Below are 21,647 nucleotides of genomic sequence, written 5' to 3'. Positions count from 1 at the left end.
TGAGACACTCGCGCTTAAGGGCTGTATAAATAAACTTTGATTGATTGATTGATGATCCGGGTTCGCCGAGTATGAGAGCACTATAGACATCGAACTAAAAGCCCAAGCTGTCAACTTGATGTCAAGCGCAAGCTCTTAAGATTTTAAAGAGTAAGGTTTACCAACGTTCACTGGCACAGCCTTGTTAGCTGGCCTCTGGGTTACATAAACAAACCGAAAATGAACTGGGACTAAAAAAGCGCATTCCTCAAATGATTCCATGGTGGAACTGTCAACAAATTCCAAGTGTCCCTCTTCCAACACACATAGTACTAAACTCTGCCCAGAAGTTGCAGGCAGTTTCAAAATATATTGGTGATGGAAAATTAAGAATCAAGGAGAACCAAGCCCATTTATTGATTATTGTATTGATAGTATTCTTAAGTTAAAAGTTAAAAGAATAGGCTTGCGGTTCCTTGGACTGTTGGTGCACCCGACACAAGATCAGTTTTCACTGGTTAATAGTGTGAATGTGAGTGTGACTGGTTGTCTGTCTCCATGTGTCATGTGTAATTGACTGACGACCAGTCCACGATGGGTTTTGCCAGAAGTTGTACACATCAATAAGCTCCAGCGCTCTGCGACCCTGCAGTGTAAACAGTGCAGAAAATGGAATGGATTACTTGCGCCAGTGTTTTGTGTTTTTTGGTTTTCACTGGTTAATAGTGTGAATGTGAGTGTGACAAGTTATCTGTCTCCATGTGTCATGTAATTGACTGACGACCAGTCCACGATGGGTTTTGCCAGAAGTTGTACACATCAATAAGCTCCAGCGCTCTGCGACCCTGCAGTGTAAACAGTGCAGAAAATGGAATGGATTACTTGCGCCAGTGTTTTGTGTTTATCGGTTTTCACTGGTTAATAGTGTGAATGCGAGTGTGACTGGTTGTCTGTCTATCTGTGTTGGCCCTGCGATGAGGTGGTGACTTGTACAGGGTGTACCCCGCCTTCCGCCCGATTGTAGCTGAGATAGGCTCCAGCGCCCCCCGCGACCCCAAAGGGAATAAGCGGTAGAAAATGGATGGATGGATGGGTTTTCACTGGTTAATAGTGTGAATGTGAGTGTGACTGGTTGTCCGTCTCCATGTGTCATGTATTTGACGACCAGTCCACGATGTGTTTTGCCAGAAGTTGTACACATCAATAAGCTCCGGCGCTCTGCGACCCTGCAGTGTAAACAGTGCAGAAAATGGAATGGATTACTTGCGCCAGTGTTTTGTGTTTATCGGTTTTCACTGGTTAATAGTGTGAATGTGAGTGTGACTGGTTGTCTGTCTCCATGTGTCATGTAATTGACGGACGACCAGTCCACGATGTGTTTTGCCAGAAGTTGTACACATCAATAACCTCCAGCGCTCTGCGACCCTGCAGTGTAAACAGTAGAAAATGGAATAGATTACTTGCGCCAATGTTTTGTGTTTACCGGTTTTCACTGGTTAATAGTGTGAATGTGAGTGTGACTGGTTGTCTGCCTCCATGTGTCATGTAATTGACGGACGACCAGTCCACGATGTGTTTTGCCAGAAGTTGTATACATCAATAAGCTCCAGCGCTCTGCGACCCTGCAGTGTAAATAGTAGAAAATGGAATAGATTACTTGCGCCAATGTTTTGTGTTTACCGGTTTTCACTGGTTAATAGTGTGAATGTGAGTGTGACTGGTTGTCCGTCTCCATGTGTCATGTATTTGACGACCAGTCCACGATGTGTTTTGCCAGAAGTTGTATACATCAATAAGCTCCAGCGCTCTGCGACCCTGCAGTGTAAACAGTGCAGAAAATGGAATGGATTACTTGCGCCAGTGTTTTGTGTTAATCGGTTTTCACTGGTTAATAGTGTGAATGCGAGTGTGACTGGTTGTCCGTCTCCATGTGTCATGTAATTGACTGATGACCAGTCCACGATGTGTTTTGCCAGAAGTTGCACACATCAATAAGCTCCAGCGCTCTGCGACCCTGCAGTGTAAACAGTAGAAAATGGAATAGATTACTTGCGCCAATGTTTTGTGTTTATCGGTTTTCACTGGTTAATAGTGTGAATGCGAGTGTGACTGGTTGTCCGTCTCCATGTGTCATATAATTGACTGACGACCAGTCAATGATGAGTTTTGCCAGAAGTTGTACACATCAATAAGCTCCAGCGCTCTGCGACCCTGCAGTGTAAGCAGTGCAGAAAATGGAATGGATTACTTGCGCCTGTGTTTTGTGTTATCTGTTTTCACTGGTTAATAGTGTGAATGTGAGTGTGACTGGTTGTCTGTCTCCATGTGTCCTGTCATGTAATTGACGACCGGTCCACAATGTGTTTCGCCAGAAGTTGTACACATCAATAAGCTCCAGCGCTCTGCGACCCTGCAGTGTAAACAGTGCAGAAAATGGAATGGATTACTTGCGCCTGTGTTTTGTGTTTATCGGTTTTCACTGGTTAATAGTGTGAATGTGAGTGTGACTGGTTGTCCGTCTCCATGTGTCATGTATTTGACGACCAGTCCACGATGTGTTTTGCCAGAAGTTGTACACATCAATAAGCTCCGGCGCTCTGCGACCCTGCAGTGTAAACAGTGCAGAAAATGGAATGGATTACTTGCGCCAGTGTTTTGTGTTTATCGCTTTTCACTGGTTAATAGTGTGAATGCGAGTGTGACTGGTTGTCCGTCTCCATGTGTCATGTATTTGACGACCAGTCCACGATGTGTTTTGCCAGAAGTTGTATACATCAATATGCTCCAGCGCTCTGCGACCCTGCAGTGTAAACAGTGTAGAAAATGGAATGGATTACTTGCGCCTGTGTTTTGTGTTTATCGGTTTTCACTGGTTAATAGTGTGAATGTGAGTGTGACTGGTTGTCCGTCTCCATGTGTCATGTATTTGACGACCAGTCCACGATGTGTTTTGCCAGAAGTTATATACATCAATAAGCTCCAGCGCTCTGCGACCCTGCAGTGTAAACAGTAGAAAATGGAATAGATTACTTGCGCCAATGTTTTGTGTTAATCGGTTTTCACTGGTTAATAGTGTGAATGCGAGTGTGACTGGTTGTCCGTCTCCATGTGTCATGTAATTGATGACCAGTCCACGATGTGTTTTGCCAGAAGTTGTACACATCAATAAGCTCCAGCGCTCTGCGACCCTGCAGTGTAAACAGTGCAGAAAATGGAATGGATTACTTGCGCCAGTGTTTTGTGTTTATCGGTTTTCACTGGTTAATGGTGTGAATGCGAGTGTGACTGGTTGTCTGTCTCCATGTGTCATGTATTTGACGACCAGTCCACGATGTGTTTTGCCAGAAGTTATATACATCAATACGCTCCAGCGCTCTGCGACCCTGCAGTGTAAACAGTAGAAAATGGAATAGATTACTTGCGCCAATGTTTTGTGTTTACCGGTTTTCACTGGTTAATAGTGTGAATGTGAGTGTGACTGGTTGTCCGTCTCCATGTGTCATGTAATTGACGACCAGTCCACGATGTGTTTTGCCAGAAGTTGTATACATCAATAAGCTCCAGCGCTCTGCGACCCTGCAGTGTAAACAGTGTAGAAAATGGAATGGATTACTTGCGCCAGTGTTTTGTGTTTATCGCTTTTCACTGGTTAATAGTGTGAATGTGAGTGTGACTGGTTGTCTGTCTCCATGTGTCATGTAATTGACGACTAGTCCACGATGTGTTTTGCCAGAAGTTGCACACATCAATAAGCTCCAGCGCTCTGCGACCCTGCAGTGTAAACAGTAGAAAATGGAATAGATTACTTGCGCCAATGTTTTGTGTTTATCGGTTTTCACTGGTTAATAGTGTGAATGTGAGTGTGACTGGTTGTCCGTCTCTACATCAATAAGCTCCAGCGCTCTGCGACCCTGCAGTGTAAACAGTGCAGAAAATGGAATGGATTACCTGCGCCAGTTTTTTGCGTTTACTCTGATGTGGACTGAACGACAATTTAAGCCGAGTTCCCTTTGCGAAAAAACACATTTTATATCGTCCTGTTGTATCCGTATAATCCAACATCTTAAGACCTTCACTCGTTTTGCACCTCCTCGCAGGCTATCCGAGCTCTAGTCCTCCTATGCACTTTTTTTTGTTGTTGTTTTTTTTTTATCTGCCTCACTTACTGCTTTGATGTGTTGTAATTGCGTTGGGTTGGGCTAGGAAAGGAGGGGAGAGAAAAGCGTTCTGCAGTGAAAATGTGCTTTCGCTGAAGCGTAGAGAGACTGCAGCACCAGTGAACGTGCCCGTGCACCACCGGCAGTCGTCTGTGTGCACGTGAATGTGTGTGTGTAAGAGAGAGAGAGAGCGCAATAATCAACCAAGACAATGATTCAAGAACTCACTCTCCTCCTTCAGTCTTTCCTATCAGCTCAATTCTGCGCACACGCCACGATCATCTCGCTGCACTGCGAGTCCGCTCATTGCGCATGCTGGTGTGTTTGTGCGTGCGCTTACTGGTGCACTCTCTCCCCCCTCTTGCGTCTTGTTTTTAACCATTCCTGTCCGCTCCTGATGTCTCCCATCCATCCATCCATGCGATCTCGACATGCCCATTGCTTCTTCCAGTCTACTATACTTCCAAGTACTCTCTCCTGGATGCCAGCTGCACTCTCAAATGTAAACACAATGAATGTATACACTGAGGCTGGTATTCATTTGCAACCTTTCTCTACCAATCGTTCTGTTTCCAGTATACCCCTCAGTTTTTTTTTCTTCCCCCCCCCCAACCTCCTCCCCTCGCTGGCTGAGTAAGTGCTGCAGCATCACTGCATGTGTGTGTGTGTGTGTGTGTGTGTGTGTGTGTGTGTGTGTGTGTGTGAGAGAGAGAGCAGCAGCGTGTGCGTATGAGAGCGCAAAGCACCGGGGATCCTGAGCCTGGAGGGGAGCCGTGCGATGAGAGGGGGGCTCTTCAGCCTGTGGATGTATGTGCCAGGACAGCGTTTTTTTTCAATGTTTTTTCGTGTTGCCAGAGGGGAGTGCTGGTGAATGCGTATGCGGACGGAGAGCGTGAGTGCGGGACATGTGTGTGTAACGGTGTCGTCGATTAGTGATGGACTATTCACATTATGCAGTCGGAGATGCTCATGACACTAACACTGATCTAGACCGGCTTGGGAGGCAGAGGGGACCCGTGATGGACGGAGAGACAGATGTTGGGTCTTGATGCGTTGGGTTTCTCTAAACCGACCAACCGAGGGGTTCTCGTCCATTTTGGGGTAATCTGTGGCTTTACGCAGACCTCCTTGCTCTCCTGTGAATTGGAATCAAAGACAAATACCCAAACAGGTAGGTAAGCATACAAGGTTTAGGATGTTTTTTTTTTTTTATTAGTTTGACATTGTTCTTTTTTGGTCGGGGCTTTCAGGATTCTACCCTGGAGCCGAGCGGGAAATAAGAGGCTGGCAGAAGAGAAGGAGCAAACACAGGCATGGCTCGCCTCAACTGGTGCTTGGCGGCCGTTATCAGCTGGAGCAAGTTCCTCTTCGCCTGCTTCTTTCCACTGCGGGGGGCCAAGCGAGACAAGGTAAGACCTCTCCAAGGAGGCGACTGGGGGGGTTGCAGGGACAGCCGTCGATTTAGGAGACCGAGTGAGGATTTGAGGGACTTGAGTAGAGGACTGTGAGTTCTGCAAATCTGGCTTCCATGCATCACGTCATTCGATGTGTCGTATAGGAGGCATAATTATGCTAGGCCATTCAAGCGTTACATGCAAGAAGCCAAAATAATTGTGTGAATGCTGTTAGGAGGCCAGTCATGCAGAGACCTAGGTCCATGACCGCCTCTGTAGGTGTTGATTCAAGGTCAGCGTTACATCTGAACGTGGTCTCCAGGCAGATGGTTTACTGGCATTGTTGGGCTCAGATTCTGGGTCCACCGGGGGGGCGGTACTTGCCTCCATCAACTGGGGATGGATGCTTTGTATTATAGGGTCACCTTGCTGTCCCAAATTGCAGTCCACCATGGTATCGCCGTTGCACGTCTTGTAGGGCCGGTGGAGTCTTTCATCTGTTTGCCATGTTTTGCCGTGCTTCAGTGAGAAATCCGGTCCTGTCTTGGTCTGCCGGTTTTGGCAAAAGAAAAGATGCACCACCTTTTCAGGCTATTTGCGCGGAAGATTATTGACAATGTGTCTTAGTGGTGGAATGGCCAACATTTTTGCCTACCACATACTTGATGTCGCAGACTAAGCACAACAAACCCTCTCACATAATTTTCTTGGAATTTCCTGGCACAAAGAGAGACCTTTTTTATGGAAAATGTATATGTTATAGCACCCTCCTTACTTTAGTCTTTATTTTTGACCTTTTTATTTATTTGTTGGTCATTCCAAAGCTTTCGAACTACAAGACGCATGAACTGCAACACAAGAATCGTTTCGTTAGAACGTAAGGGAAATAAATGACTGCTGTCTGCCGTGCAATACTGCAACTGCCCGTCACTTCAAGCCCCAATACCCTCCCACCAGCAACCCCCCCCCCAAAACCCCCATGCACAATTGCCGCAGCTCCTTATCTCTACACCCACGCTAAATCCCAGCACTAGCTTCCTGTCATATATATATATATATATATACTGTATATATATATATGATAATAAAGACTGCATAGGCTTCATGAGCAGTTGTTATTAGTTCAAATGACTGTGGCGGTGCTTGTTTGATCAATGCATTAAGCATTTGTCTTTTACTGGAAATGATTATTTTTGTAGCCCAAGCATTGACCGTGCTGCAATTTCTGGATAACAAGTGTGCTTAGGAGCGTATTAGAAACTGCACTCCTGCCCCAACCCCTAAGTCAAGTTTGATGGCTCCAGCGACAGTGCCAGGAGCTCATCACGTGACTGGCTGGGGCGGTGAAAGTGAAGAGGTAAGGCTCCGCGTCGTCCCCTCTGTGGAACATGGTGAGGTGTTCAGTTTCTATGGCAACGCAGCTCACACGGTCCCAGGCCTGGGTTACGGCAGGAGATGGCGTAACGGGTGGGGGGTAGGGGGGACGGGGGTGGGGGGGGGGGGGCTGAGCCTGAGGGATGATGATGTGCAGAGGTTTTTCCGCCAGCGTTACTATGGTGACGCCATGGTAGCACTTACATCTGGTCCCTTCTTTACATTCCGTCTGCCTTTCTCTTCAATGTCCTTTCATATACTTGGTTTGTTTCTCTCTTCCCATTCTTTTCATTTAAAGCACGGGTGTCAAACTCTGGCCCGCGGGCCAAATATGGCCCGCCGTGTAATTTCATTTGGCCCTTGAGGCGATATCAAATTAACATTAGAGCGTAACACCGCATTCACCGCTAATACTCATACTTGCCAAGACTCCCGAATTTCAGTGCCCCTCCCGAAAATCTCCCAGGACAACCCTTCTCCCGAATTTCTCCCGATTTCCACCCGGACAACAATATTGGGGGCGTGCCTTAAAGGCACTGCCTTTAGCGTCCTCTACAACCTGTCGTCACGTCCGCTTTTCCTCCATACAAACAGCGTGCCGGCCCAGTCACACACACACAAGTGAATGCAATGCATACTTGATCAACAGCCATACTGGTCACACTGAGGGTGGCCGTATAAACAACTTTAACACTGTTACAAATACGCGCCACACTGTGAACCCACACCAAACAAGAATGACAAACACATTTCGGGAGAACATCCGCACCGTAACACAACAGAACAAATACCCAGAATCCCTTGCAGCACTAACTCTTCCGGGACGCTACAATATACACCCCCTGCTACCACCAAATGTTGATATTTACCTCAGAAGGCTGCAAATAGAAAAGAGGCATTACATTTTTTATTTAAATTGTATTTAATATACCATTGATGTTTTTTCGCTTGTTTTTTGAAAGTAGATATTGCACTATTAATAGGTTGATTGGCAACACTAAATTGGCCCTAGTGTGTGAATGGGAGTGTGAATGTTGTCTGTCTATCTGTGTTGGCCCTGCGATTAGGTGGCAACTTGTCCAGGGTGTACCCCGCCTTCCGCCCAAATGCAGCTGAGATAGGCTCCAGTGCCCCCTGCGACCCCGAAGGGAATAAGCGGTAGAAAATGGATGGGAAGTTATATAAGCATTGCTTGTTCCATATTCTATATGGGGTGAGTTTTTCCTTGCCCTTTAGTGGGCTCTGTACCGAGGATGTCGTTGTGGCTTGTGCAGCCCTTTGAGACACTTGTGATTTAGGGCCATATAATTAAACATTGATTGATTGATTGATTCAGTGTTTAAAGCAAATCAGTGTAGCAAACTGAGCAATAATTAACGTTTTATTCATGCACTTTTCTCTTGCTACTTCCAGCCTTGAATGTTTGATTCATTCATTATTGGTATTTTATTTTCAAATGTATTATTAGCCTGTGGAAAAAGTTTATTTTGATATTTACCTCAGAAGGAAATAGCAAATAGACAAGAGGCATTACATTTTTATTTAAATTGTATTTGATATGCCATTGATATTTTTTTATTATTATTATTATTTGAAACTCGATTTTGCATGTCACTATAAAGTGATATAAGCCTTGCTTGTTCAATATTCAATGCAAAGCTTATTTGGGTCCCTATTAAAAGGTTACCGTATTTTCCGCATTATAAGGCGCACCGGATTATTAGCCGCACCTTCAATGAATGGCATATTTCAAAACTTTGTCCACCTATAAGCCGCCCCGGACTATAAGCCGCGCCTACGCTGCGCTAAAGGGAATGTCAAAAAAACAGTCAGATAGGTCAGTCAAACTTTAATAATATATTAAAAACCAGCGTTCTAACAACTCTGTCCCAAAATGTACGCAAATGTGCAATCACAAACATAGTAAAATTCAAAATAGTGCAGAGCAATAGCAACATAATGTTGCTCGAACGTTAATGTCACAACACACAAAATAAACATAGCGCTCACCTTCTGAAGTTATTCTTCATTCGTAAATCCTTCGAATTCTTCGTCTTCGGTGTCCGAATTGAAAAGTTGGGCAAATGTGGGATCCAAAATGGCCGGTTCCGTCTCGTCGAAGTCATCGGAGTCAGTGTCACTGTTCAGCAGTTCTGTGAATCCTGCCTTCCGGAAAGCTCGGACCACAGTTGTGACCGAAATATCTGCCCAGGCATTTACGATCCACTGGCAAATGTTGGCGTATGTCGTCCGGCGCTGTCTGCCTGTCTTAGTGAAGGTGTGTTCGCCTTCGGTCATCCATTGTTCCCACGCCGTTCGCAGTCGTGATTTGAATGCCCTGTTGACACCAATATCCAGCGGTTGGAGTTCTTTGGTTAATCCACCCGGAATGATGGCGAGTGTTGTATTTGTGTGCTTCACTTGTTTTTTGACACCATCTGTGATGTGGGCGCGCATGGAGTCGTATATCAACATGGACGGAGCTGTGTGAAAAAAGCCACCCGGCCTCTTCGCGTAAACTTCCCTTAACCACTCGCTCATCTTTTCTTCATCCATCCATCCCTTCGAGTTAGCTTTTATGATGACGCCGGCTGGAAAGGTCTCTTTTGGCAAGGTCTTCCTTTTGAATATCACCATGGGTGGAAGTTTCAGGCCATTAGCATGGTAAGCTAGAACCACAGTGAAGGATGACTTCTCATTCCCTGTGGTGCGAATATTCACCGTACGTGCTCCCGTTGTATCCACAGTATCCACAGTGCGGTTCACAGGAATATCAGTTGCTGTGAAATAGTAATCCGTGTGAGGATGGAGAGATTGCGTCTTTTCATGAACCGGATCCTTGTCGCTTAGTAGGAGCCATTTTGTGGTCTTTACAGATGTAAACAGGAAATGAAACGTACGGTAATATCCGCGCGCTTTTTCTTCTTCTACGCGGGCGGGTGGTTGCTTACAGTAGAAGAAGAAGCGCTTCCTGTTCTATGGGGGCGGGTGCTTACCTTGGCGGTTGCTTGCGTAGAAGAAGAAGCGCTTCCTGTTCTACCGGGAAAAAAGATGGCGGCTGTTTACCGTAGTTACGAGACCGAAACTTTATGAAAATGAATCTTAATATTTATCCATATATAAAGCGCACCGGGTTAAAAGCCGCACTGTCAGCTTTTGAGTAAATTTGTGGTTTTTAGGTGCGGCTAATGGTGCGGAAAATACGGTAACTTGTTCAAGCTTGGCCCACTCTGTATTTGAGTTTGACACCCCTGCTTTAAAGCCTTTCCCTTTTCGTTTACATGTTTCCTTAGGTTCCTTCTTCGTCTCCACCTCTCCTTTCCAACACCTTTTCGATCATTGTTGGTTCCCTTTTGTGTTCCCTATGCGTTTCCTCTCCCTCCCCTGCCCCTCTGGTGTTTACTTCTCTCTATTCATTTAACTAATGTCCCACCGGGGCTGTAAATTCACATCAGGCAATGCTGTGGACAGCCCAAAGAAGAGATGGCGATAGGAAACCTGTCCAGTGAATGGCTCCTTATTCTCCTCCTCTGTCGCATATCCATGAAAAGCTCATTCATTGTGCCTTGCATTCATAACACGCGGACCCTCCGCGATGAGTAATGTTTGCCACTTGTGGGTGAACGGCATGCAGGTACCGCGCCCAGAGAATTACAAATCTGGTCCACAAATGGTTCGCAGTGTTCTGGGCCTTGCGCTCAACATGATGGATGCTTTGTTATTCTTGCATTAAAGCTTTAACGTGATGGATTCCTTGGGTTGAGAAAATGAACTTACTTCAAGTTTGGTCCTCGTTTCTCATTGTTTCTAATTGAAGCCAACTATTTTGGATCTGAGGTCTTGATGGAGGATGTTCTGATCAGACATCAGTTTTGTATCTCAGAGGTTTGTCGTGCTTTCCTGCATGGTCTTCACCCACTTTCAATACATAAATTGTATATCCAGGCAAGTTTACCAATCTGCACAGAGTGTGAAGACCACTAGAGGCTGCTAGCGAGCCAGCATAGACTTGTTTCCTGCAGGAAAATAATAGCTGTCATGTTTCACACACAGGCCCCCAATTACATCACAACTTTGCCACAGTTTTCTGTCGGTTGTCATAATGCTTGGGGTGTACACACGATGCACCCACAGATTATGTGTCAGGTTAGCCTTTGGGTCGAGGAAACTGTTACAGTGCAAGTGATGAAGTGCAGCAGGGATCAATGGAGGGTGTTTTCTCCCAACCAATCGGCTCTTAGCTCTTTATGGATCTTGACTGCGCTGGTGCAATGTTGATTCATTGCTTGGCTTTTTATTGACGTGCGAGCGCACTCACGCAGGAATGTTTGTTTACACGTATGTGTAAAGTGTGGGTACACGCGCGTGGATTTCACATCGCAGATTACCAGCGTGCCGTCGCGGTTGTGTGGCGCACAATGCTGGGTTGGTTACTAAAAACCAGTCACTAGTTACAGTTACTACCGTATTTTCCGCACTATAAGGCGCACCGGATTATTAGCCGCACCTTCAATGAATGGCATATTTCATAACTTTGTCCACCAATAAGCCGCCCCGGATTATAAGCCGCGCCTACGCTGCGCTAAAGGGAATGTCAAAAAAACAGTCAGATAGTTCAGTCAAACTTTAATAATATATTGAAAACCAGCGTTCTAACAACTCTGTCCCAAAATGTACGCAAATGTGCAATCACAAACATAGTAAAATTCAAAATGGTGTAGAGCAATAGCAACATAATGTTGCTCGAACGTTAATGTCACAACACACAAAATAAACATAGCGCTCACCTTCTGAAGTTATTCTTCATTCGTAAATCCTTCGAATTCTTCGTCTTCGGTGTCCGAATTGAAAAGTTGCGCAAGCGTGGGATCCAAAAGTGGCCGGCTCCGTCTCGTCGAAGTCATCGGATTCAGTGTCGCTGTTGTTGTGCAGCAGTTCTGTGAATCCTGCCTTCCGGAAAGCTCGGACCACAGTTGTGACCGAAATATCTGCCCAGGCATTTACGATCCACTGGCAAATGTTGGCGTATGTCGTCCGGCGCTGTCTGCCCGTCTTAGTGAAGGTGTGTTCGCCTTCGGAGCTGTGTGAAAAAAGCCACCCGGCCTCTTCGCGTAAACTTCCCTTAACCACTCGCTCATCTTTTCTTCATCCATCCATCCCTTCGAGTTAGCTTTTATGATGACGCCGGCTGGAAAGGTCTCTTTTGGCAAGGTCTTCCTTTTGAATATCACCATGGGTGGAAGTTTCAGGCCATTAGCATGGTAAGCTAGAACCACAGTGAAGGATGACTTCTCATTCCCTGTGGTGCGAATATTCACCGTACGTGCTCCCGTTCCACAGTGCGGTTCACAGGAATATCAGTTGCTGTGAAATACGGTAGTAATCCGTGTGCGGATGGAGAGATTGCGTCTTTTTATGAACCGGATCCTTGTCGTTTAGTAGGAGCCATTTTGTGGTCTTTACAGATGTAAACAGGAAATGAAACGTACGGTGATATCCGCGCGTTTTTTCTTCTTCTTCCGGGGGCGGGTGGTTGCTTACAGTAGAAGAAGAAGCACTTCCTGTTCTATGGGGGCGGGTGCTTTCCTTGGCGGTTGCTTGCGTAGAAGAAGCGCTTCCTGTTCTACCGGGAAAAAAGATGGCGGCTGTTTACCGAAGTTGCGAGATCGAAACTTTATGAAAATGAATCGTAATAAAGCGCACCGGGTTATAAGGCGCACTGTCAGCTTTTGAGAAAAATTGTGGTTTTTAGGTGCGCCTTATAGTGCGGAAAATACGGTAATTACTTTATTTCAAAAGTAACTCAGTTACTAACTCAGTTACTTACACCAAAAAGTAATGCGTTACTGTTTAAAGGCCTACTGAAACCCACTACTACCGACCACGCAGTCTGATAGTTTATATATCAATGATGAAATCTTAACATTGCAACACATGCCAATACGGCCGGGTTAGCTTACTAAAGTGCAATTTTAAATTCCGCGTGAAATATCCTGCTGAAAACGTCTCGGTATGATGACGCCTGCGCGTGAAGTCACGGATTGTAGAGGACATTTTGGGACAGCATGGTGGCCAGCTATTAAGTCGTCTGTTTTCATCGCAAAATTCCACAGTACTCTGGACATCTGTGTTGGTGAATCTTTTGCAATTTGTTCAATGAACAATGGAGACAGCAAAGAAGAAAGCTGTAGGTGGGAAGCGGTGTATTGCGGCAGGTGTTGTGCCGGATAACGCACCCCCGCCGTAGAATGCACCCCTTGACTGTTGTGCCGGATAACACAGCCGGTGTTTCATTGTTTACATTCCCGAAAGATGACAGTCAAGCCTTACCATTGGCCTGTGGAGAACTGGGACAACAGAGATTCTTACCAGTAGGACTTTGAGTTGGATGCGCAGACGCGGTACCGTGAGTACGCATGCAGCTGCGGCTTCCAAACATTTATTCGCTTGCCCGTACGTGCGTGCCGCTATGTGCATGTCACGTATGTAACTTTGGGGACTTTGGGGAAATATATGTGCTGTATGAACTTTGGGGAGGTGAACGGTACTTTGGGCTGTGGGATTGAGTATGTTGTGCAGGTGTTTGAGTTGTATTGGCGGGTTATATGGACGGGAGGGGGGAGGTGTTTGTTATGCGGGATTAATTTGTGGCATATTAAATATAAGCCTGGTTGTGTTGTGGCTAATAGAGTATATATATATGTCTTGTGTTTATTTACTGTTTTAGTCATTCCCAGCTGAATATCAGGTCCCCCCCGCCTCTCACAGCATCTTCCCTATCTGAATCGCTCCCAATGCCCTCTAGTCCTTCACTCTCACTTTCCTCATCCACAAATCTTTCATCCTCGCTCAAATTAATGGGGAAATCGTCGCTTTCTCGGTCCGAATCGCTCTCGCTGCTGGTGGCCATGATTGTAAACAATGTGCGGATGTGAGGAGCTCCACAACCTGTGACGTCACGCGCATATCGTCTGCTACTTCCGGTAGAGGCAAGGCTTTTTTATCAGCGACCAAAAGTTGCGAACTTTATCGTCGATGTTCTCTACTAAATCCTTTCAGCAAAAATATGGCAATATCGCGAAATGATCAAGTATGACACATAGAATGGGCCTGCTATCCCCGTTTAAATAAGAAAATCGCATTTCAGTAGGCCTTTAATGCCCTTTTAGCCTTCATTTCAGTACTGTTATTGCAGTGGAGAATAATACAATCTGTCTATCAACTTGACATGCATTTGCATCACTGAACTCAGAAAGCAATGTGATCTACATATAACACACAAAGACAAAGATATGTTACAAAGGGCCAATTTATTTCAGGCCTGGACAAATTGACAAAACTATTTTAAATAGCTTCAACATAATGGCACTTTAACTTTAACTTAAAGTAGATAGGATCTTTGATCCAAGACACAACTTACATTTAACTAAAATATTATTTTCTTTGTGCTCGACAAAAAGATAAGTATTGAGAATGTCTCCATGTTAAGAAACTCGACTTCTAGCTTCACCATGATGTCTTGTTAGTTGTTATGAGAGTAGCGTATGTGTGTGTGTGTGGCCCTTTAAGATATGACAGCATATGAGGTGAGTGACGTCAGTGAGTGAGTGGGCGAGAGAGGTGAGGGACCGGCGACAGTGAGTGCGTGCAGGTGCTCTAGCTTGGTGGATGGCTGTGTCCAATAAAGTCAACAAAGTTGCAACAAACCGCCGGCCTCGTCACTCACCCTCAGCTATAAAGACCCACTTCCGGGTAAAGTGAAGGTTGTTAGCCCCGAAGTACATAGGCCCTGGAGGAACGTCTCCCCTGCGCCCCTCAACTACGGTCTGGGAGTCCCCCCACCCACACAAAGCACGCCTCTTCTCTGCACGCCCCTTCTTTTCCTTGTGACACAGAAGGACGACACTGCAGCGCTGCAATAAAACACACTCAGATCTTCTGTTTCTAGTCGATACTACATAAAAAATAACGTCAAATAACGCAGTAACGCATCATGTAGTAACGGTAACTGAGTTACTGAATATAAAAAATAACGCGTTAGCTTACTAGTTACCGCCAAAACTAACGGTGTTACAGTAACGCGTTACAGTAACGCATTAGTCCCAACACTGGTGGCGCACTAAATAAAGTGTCTGCCCAAGATTCTTAGTTTGCAAGTGTGTAGTGTTTTTTCCAAGTTGGCGCCGCTTTAGTTGCTGCTGTTGGCAGGAGCTCTGTGCTCTTGTGTCATCCTTTTGTGTTCCTGATGTTTCCCTCTTGCTTTTTGGTTCGGAACCCTTTGGGACTGTGCGACAAGGGGTGGCACTTTCGTGACTTCTGCGGTGCTTTTTTTGTGAACTTCTGGATCTGCCTCCAGGGAGCCTTTTGGCCATGGAGACCAGCTGCTGGGTCTCTGCCACACCAGAGTCCGTTTGGCTGCGGAGCTAGAGCTGAGCGCCGGGACGGACAAGCTTCACAGTGTCTTGGCTGAATGAGCAGGTATCGGACACCTCGGTGTCCTTGGATCAGTGGTTCTTAACCTGGGTTCGATCGAACCCTAGGGGTTCGGTGAGTCGGTCTCAGGGCTTCGGCGGAGGTCAAAACACACCCGACTCATCGTGTAAATACAAACTTCTCCCTATCGGCGTATTACGGATACGGCAACAGCAGAAGTCAGACTGATTTGCAGGTGTGTAATTTGTTGTGAGTTTATGCACTGTGTTGGTTTTGTTCTTTGAACAAGGTGATGTTCATGCACGGTTCATTTTATGCACCAGTAAAAGAACATGGTAACACTTTAGTATGGGGATTATATTCACCATTAATTACTTGCTTATTAACATGCAAATTAGTAAAATATTGACTCTTAACTAGTCATTATTAAGTACTTATTATTAATGCCTTATTCGACATGGCCTTATTATAACCCTAACCCTCTAACCCTGACCAAATAACTCAATTAAGTCTTTATTACTTAGAATATGTTCCCCTAGTGTCCAAATAACTCTAAATTAAGTTTTTGTTACTTAGAAAATGTTCCCCATACCAAAAACATATAACTTTGTCTTGAATTTGAAATTTTTATTTTTTATTTTTCACTAAAGAAGGGTTCGGTGAATGCGCATATGAAACTGGTGGGGTTCGGTACCTCCAACAAGGTTAAGAACCACTGCCTTAGACACATCCTCGCTCATCCATGCGGACTGGACACTGGCCGAGAGCAGGTGGGCGGGCCGAGGGTGGAGTCGGCTCTCTTGGTTGCTTTGTTGGGTCTGCTCCTGTCTCTGGCCATGCTCCCCCTCACTCCAGCACAGACGATGGTGTGGAACACCGCAGAGGCCACCACAGTGTATATGTTTTTGTTAGTACTAGAGATGTCCGATTGATAAATGCGTTTAAATATAATATCGGAAATTATCGGTATCGGTTTTATTATTATCAGTATCTTTTTTTTTTTTTTTTTTTTTTTTTTTTTTTTAATTAAATCAACATAAAAAACACAAAATACACTTACAATTAGTGCACCAACCCAAAAAACCTCCCTCCCCCATTCACACTCATTCACACAAAAGGGTTGTTTCTTTCTGTTATTAATATTCTGGTTCCTACATTATATATCAATATATATCAATACAGTCTGCAAGGGATACAGTCCGTAAGCACACTGTCATGTCTGTGTGATCATGTTTTGTTTTAGTAATGTTCGGTTTAAATTTTGGACTTTTTGTGCACTTTTGTTTTGTTTTGTCACCATAGCAACCATTAGTTTCACCTGTCACGTCACGCACCTGTTCCACGTTTGGACTCATTGTGCACTCTTGTCACCATAGCAACCATTAGTTTTCACCTGTCACGTCACGCACCTGTTTCACGTTTCGAGTCACGCACCTGCTTTCACTAATCATGTCCATAGTATTTAAGTTCATTCATTTTCTGTTGTTCGTTCTGACGACATCACCACATTTATGCTCCTGCACACTCTCCACACCCTGATGACCCTTGCTACTCTTTTTTTCATGCCGGTTCCATGCCAAGTAAGTTTTTGTTTGTTAAGCCACAGTTAGTGTTTTGTTTAATTGTTCATAGTTTCTGCCAATGTGCAAGTTTTGTGTTTAAAGTCTAGTTTTATTCTCCGCCACTGTGCGCGCTTTTTGTTTATTCCTTTTTTGATAGTTTAAAATAAATCATGTACCCACCTTCAAGTCTTGACCAGTCCAGTTCATTTGCACCACGGGAGAACAAACCAAGCCAAAGTCCAAGTCATGACACACACATGATTGTGCGTGCTGCTGGTCCACTAATAGTACTAACCTTTAACAGTTAATTTTACTCATTTTCATTAATTACTAGTTTCTATGTAACTGTTTTTATATTGTTTTACTTTCTTTTTTATTCAAGAAAATGTTTTTAATTTATTCATCTTATTTTATTTTATACATTTTTTTTTAAAAAGTACCTTATCTTCACCATACCTGGTTGTACAAATTAGGCATAATAATGTGTTAATTCCACGACCGCATATATCGGTGGATATCGGTATCGGTTGATATCGGTATCAGTAATTAAAGAGTTGGACAATATCGGAATATCGGCAAAAAGTCATTATCGGACACCCCTAGTTAGTACCAATGATCCCCTTGTTCACCCCCTGGGAGGGGAGGGGAGCAGTGGGCAGCAGCGGTGCCGCGCCCGGGAATCATTTTTGGTGATTTAACCCCCAATTCCAACCCTTGATGCTGAGTGCCAAGCAGGGAGGTTATGGGTCCCATTTTTGTAGTCTTTGGTATGACTCGGCCGGGGTTTGAACTCACGACCTACCGATCTCAGGGCGGACACTCTAACCACTAGGCCACTGAGTAGGTGTTGTTGTTAATTTACTTTTGTGGCTGGTTGCATCAGCTCTGCTCTTTTGATGTCTTTAATGTCCTTTGTGTTCTTTGATGTTTCCCTCTTACACACGTTTATGTGGTGCTCTGGCTATGAGGTTTTTTTCCCCCTTGGCCTCAGTCTGGACCCCCTCTGCAGGGGTCCAGGCTTAGACTGATTTGACCTGTTTCTCACCTTTTTTGAAAGGGGCGGCAGAAGTTGGCAGACTTGTCAGCGATCCTGTTCTGTCTCCCTGTAATGTTTGTCATCAATCATCAATCAATCTTTATTTATATAGCCCTAAATCACAAGTGTCTCAAAGGGCTGCACAAGCCACAACGACATCCTCGGTACAAAGCCCACATACGAGCAAGGAAAAACTCACCCCAGTGGGACGTCGATGTGAATGACTATGAGAAACCTTGGAGAGGACCGCATATGTGGGTAACCCCCCCCCTCTAGGGGAGACCGAAAGCAATGGATGTCGAGTGGGTCTGACATAATATTGTGAGAGTCCAGTCCATAGTGGATCCAACATAATAGTAAGAGTCCAGTCCATAGTGGGGCCAGCAGGACACCATCCCGAGCGGAGACGGGTCAGCAGCGTAGAGATGTTCCCAGCCGATGCACAGGCGAGCGGTCCACCCCGGGTCCCGACTCTGGACAGCCAGCACTTCATCCATGGCCACCGGACCTGTGCCCCCCCCCCTCAAGGAAAAGGGGAGCAGAGGAGAAAAGAAAAGAAACGGCAGATCAACTGGTCTAACAGGGGGGCTATTTAAAGGCTAGAGTATACAAATGAGTTTTAAGATGGGACTTAAATGCTTCTACTGAGGTAGCATCTCTAATTGTTACCGGGAGGGCATTCCATAGTACTGGAGCCCCAATAGAAAACGCTCTATAGCCCGCAGACTTTTTTTGGGCTCTGGGAATCACTAATAAGCCGGAGTTCTTTGAACGCAGATTTCTTGCCGGGACATATGGTACAATGCAATCGACAAGATAGGACGGAGCTAGACCGTGTAGTATTTTATACGTAAGTAGTAAAACCTTAAAGTCACTTCTTAAGTGCACAGGAAGCCAGTGCAGGTGAGCCAGTATAGGCGTAATATGATCAAACTTTCTTGTTCTTGTCAAAAGTCTAGCAGCCGCATTTTGTACCAACTGTAATTTTTTAATGCTAGACATAGGGAGACCCGAAAATAATACGTTACAGTAGTCGAGACGAGACGTAACGAACGCATGAATAATGATCTCAGCGTCGCTAGTGGATAAAATAGAACGAATTTTAGCGATATTACGGAGATGAAAGAAGGCCGTTTTAGTAACACTCTTAATGTGTGACTCAAAGGAGAGAGTTGGGTGGAAGATAATACCCAGATTCTTTACTGATTCGCCTTGTGTAATTGTTTGGTTGTCAAATGTTAAGGTGGTATTATTAAATAAATGTCGGTGTTTAGCAGGACCGATAATCAGCATTTCCGTTTTCTTGGCGTTGAGTTGCAAGAAGTTAGCGGACATCCATTGTTTAATTTCATTAAGACACGCCTCCAGCTGACTACAATCCGGCGTGTTGGTCAGCTTTAGGGGCATGTAGAGTTGGGTGTCATCAGCATAGCAATGAAAGCTAACACCGTATTTGCGTATGATGTCGCCTAGCGGCAGCATGTAAATACTAAAGAGTGCAGGGCCAAGAACCGAACCCTGAGGAACTCCGCACGTTACCTTAACATAGTCCGAGGTCACATTATTATGGGAGACGCATTGCATCCTGTCAGTAAGATAAGAGTTAAACCACGACAAAGCTAAGTCTGACATACCAATACGTGTTTTGATACGCTCTAATAAAATATTATGATCGACGGTATCGAAAGCAGCGCTAAGATCAAGAAGCAGCAACATAGATGACGCATCAGAATCCATCGTTAGCAGTAGATCATTAGTCATTTTTGCGAGGGCTGTCTCCGTAGAGTGATTTGCCCTGAAACCGGATTGAAAAGGTTCACAGAGATTGTTAGACACTAAGTGTTCATTTAGCTGCTGTGCGACAATTTTTTCGAGGATTTTCGAAATAAAGGGAAGGTGGGACACCGGTCGGTAGTTTACCATGAGGTCAGGATCAAGGTTAGGTCTTTTGAGCAGAGGATGAATAACCGCTTTCTTGAATGCTAGGGGAACAGTGCCAGAGGAGAGTGATAAGTTTATAATATTTAGCACTGATGGACCTAATAATACAAAAAGCTCCTTGATAAGTTTCCCAGGAAGTGGGTCAAGTAAACATGTTGTTTGTTTTATCCCACTTACACGCTGTAATAGTTCCTCTAATGTTATTTCATCAAAAAGAGAGAGACTATTTTGTATTGCAGTATCCGTCGTAGATACAGTTGTATCTGTGTCTTGAATGGGATTGTGCTGGAAATCTTAATTTCTTCTCGGGGATTATTAAAGTATTTCTGATTCTGATTCTGTCCCACTATTACCTTTATTTCCAACACTGTGAGAAATGAGGGGATTCATGTCAGCCTGTACATGAAACAACTAATGCTAATTTGTGTCATTTCGGAACGGACAAGGTGAGGTGATCATGAGCTCTGAGGAGGGGGATGGATAGGTGGCCCACTGAGACGGTTCAGAAAGGATCATTTGTGGAACGTTTTGGGGGAGAGCAACATAACATTTCTTGACCCACCCACCTCTTTTTTCCCTTCATGGAATAAAGAGGAGGCAGACGTAGGCTGAGTCGAGGAGAGACTGCAAGGGATGGGGGAAGACTGACCAAGCGTCCTCTTTCCCAGTGTTGCTGCATGTCACATCTACTCTGGATATGAGTTGCTATCAGACCCTCCACGCCATTACTGGGAATATCAGGAAATACCTCGGATTTCTCGTTTGAGCTGGAAAGCCGAATTTTAGGGGGGGTCAAAATGCCCTCCGTGTCACTGTCTCTCCCCTCGACTCTTGCTGGACCAGCTCGGACTTGGGTCTGCCTCTCCTGCGTGTTTTGGGTAAGACGTTCCTGTCAGTCAGAGAGTCTTTCACAAGTTTTTTTGTCGGTTTGTCTAATTAGGGGAGGTAAAGAACCATGAATTGGTTTAAACAAGTTGAAAAACTTATTGGGGTGTTACCATTTAGTGGTCAATTGTACGGAATATGTACTGTACTGTGCAATCTACTACAAACCCCGTTTCCATATGAGTTGGGAAATTGTGTTAGATGTAAATATAAACGGAATACAATGATTTGCAAATCCTTTTCAACCCATATTCAATTGAATGCACTACAAAGACAAGATATCTCCGACCTCCTTCAGCCTTACTGCCCCACCCGATCCTTAAGATCAGCCGATCAGCTGCTGTTGACGGTCCCTGACACAAGGCTGAAGCTTAGAGGTGACAGAGCTTTCGCCGTTGCTGCTCCCAAGCTCTGGAACGACCTACCCCTGAGTGTTAGACAAGCCTCCTCTCTTCCTGTTTTTAAATCTCTCTTAAAAACATACTTTTATTCCATGGCTTTTAACACTGAGTGATATCCATCCTGCAATGGCGCCCCATAATACACCTGCTGTGATCCTGTTTTTATGTTTTTATGTTTTTATTAATTCTATTTTAATTATTTATTTTTTATCGTGTTCTGTTTGTGTTGTGTTGTGTTTGCTCGGTACTCGTTTTATCTTTTAACCTGCTCATTGTACAGCACTTTGGCTACCCCTGTGGTAAATTTTAAATGTGCTTTATAAATAAAGTTGATTTGATTTGATTTGATTTGATGTTCAAACTCATGAACTTTATTTATTTTTTGCAAATAATAATTAACTTAGAATTTCATGGCTGCAACACGTGCCAAAGTAGTTGGGAAAGGGCATGTTCACCACTGTGTTACATGGCCTTTCCTTTTAACA

The 21,647-nt window shown here is 44.7% G+C and overlaps 1 protein-coding gene across 5 annotated transcripts in view; it reads left to right on the top strand.

The window, feature by feature from the left end:
* Positions 1 to 4,845: 4,845 nt before the first annotated feature.
* tns1a (tensin 1a) overlaps positions 4,846 to 21,647 on the top strand; it is a 288,746-nt gene continuing 271,944 nt past the window's right edge. For all 5 annotated transcript variants that reach the window (XM_061985317.1, XM_061985319.1, XM_061985320.1 and 2 more), the window contains exons 1-2: positions 4,846 to 5,307; positions 5,387 to 5,545. In XM_061985317.1, coding sequence (XP_061841301.1) covers positions 5,450 to 5,545 — 96 coding nt within the window. In that variant the 5' untranslated portion in view covers positions 4,846 to 5,307; positions 5,387 to 5,449. The remainder of the gene's footprint in view (positions 5,308 to 5,386; positions 5,546 to 21,647) is intronic.

The sequence above is a fragment of the Nerophis lumbriciformis genome, linkage group LG23 (assembly GCF_033978685.3).
Source record: "Nerophis lumbriciformis linkage group LG23, RoL_Nlum_v2.1, whole genome shotgun sequence".
NCBI classification, from domain to species: Eukaryota; Metazoa; Chordata; class Actinopteri; order Syngnathiformes; family Syngnathidae; genus Nerophis; species Nerophis lumbriciformis.
Note: the sequence above shows the minus strand (reverse complement) of the source record. Positions and strands in the feature narration are given on the sequence as shown.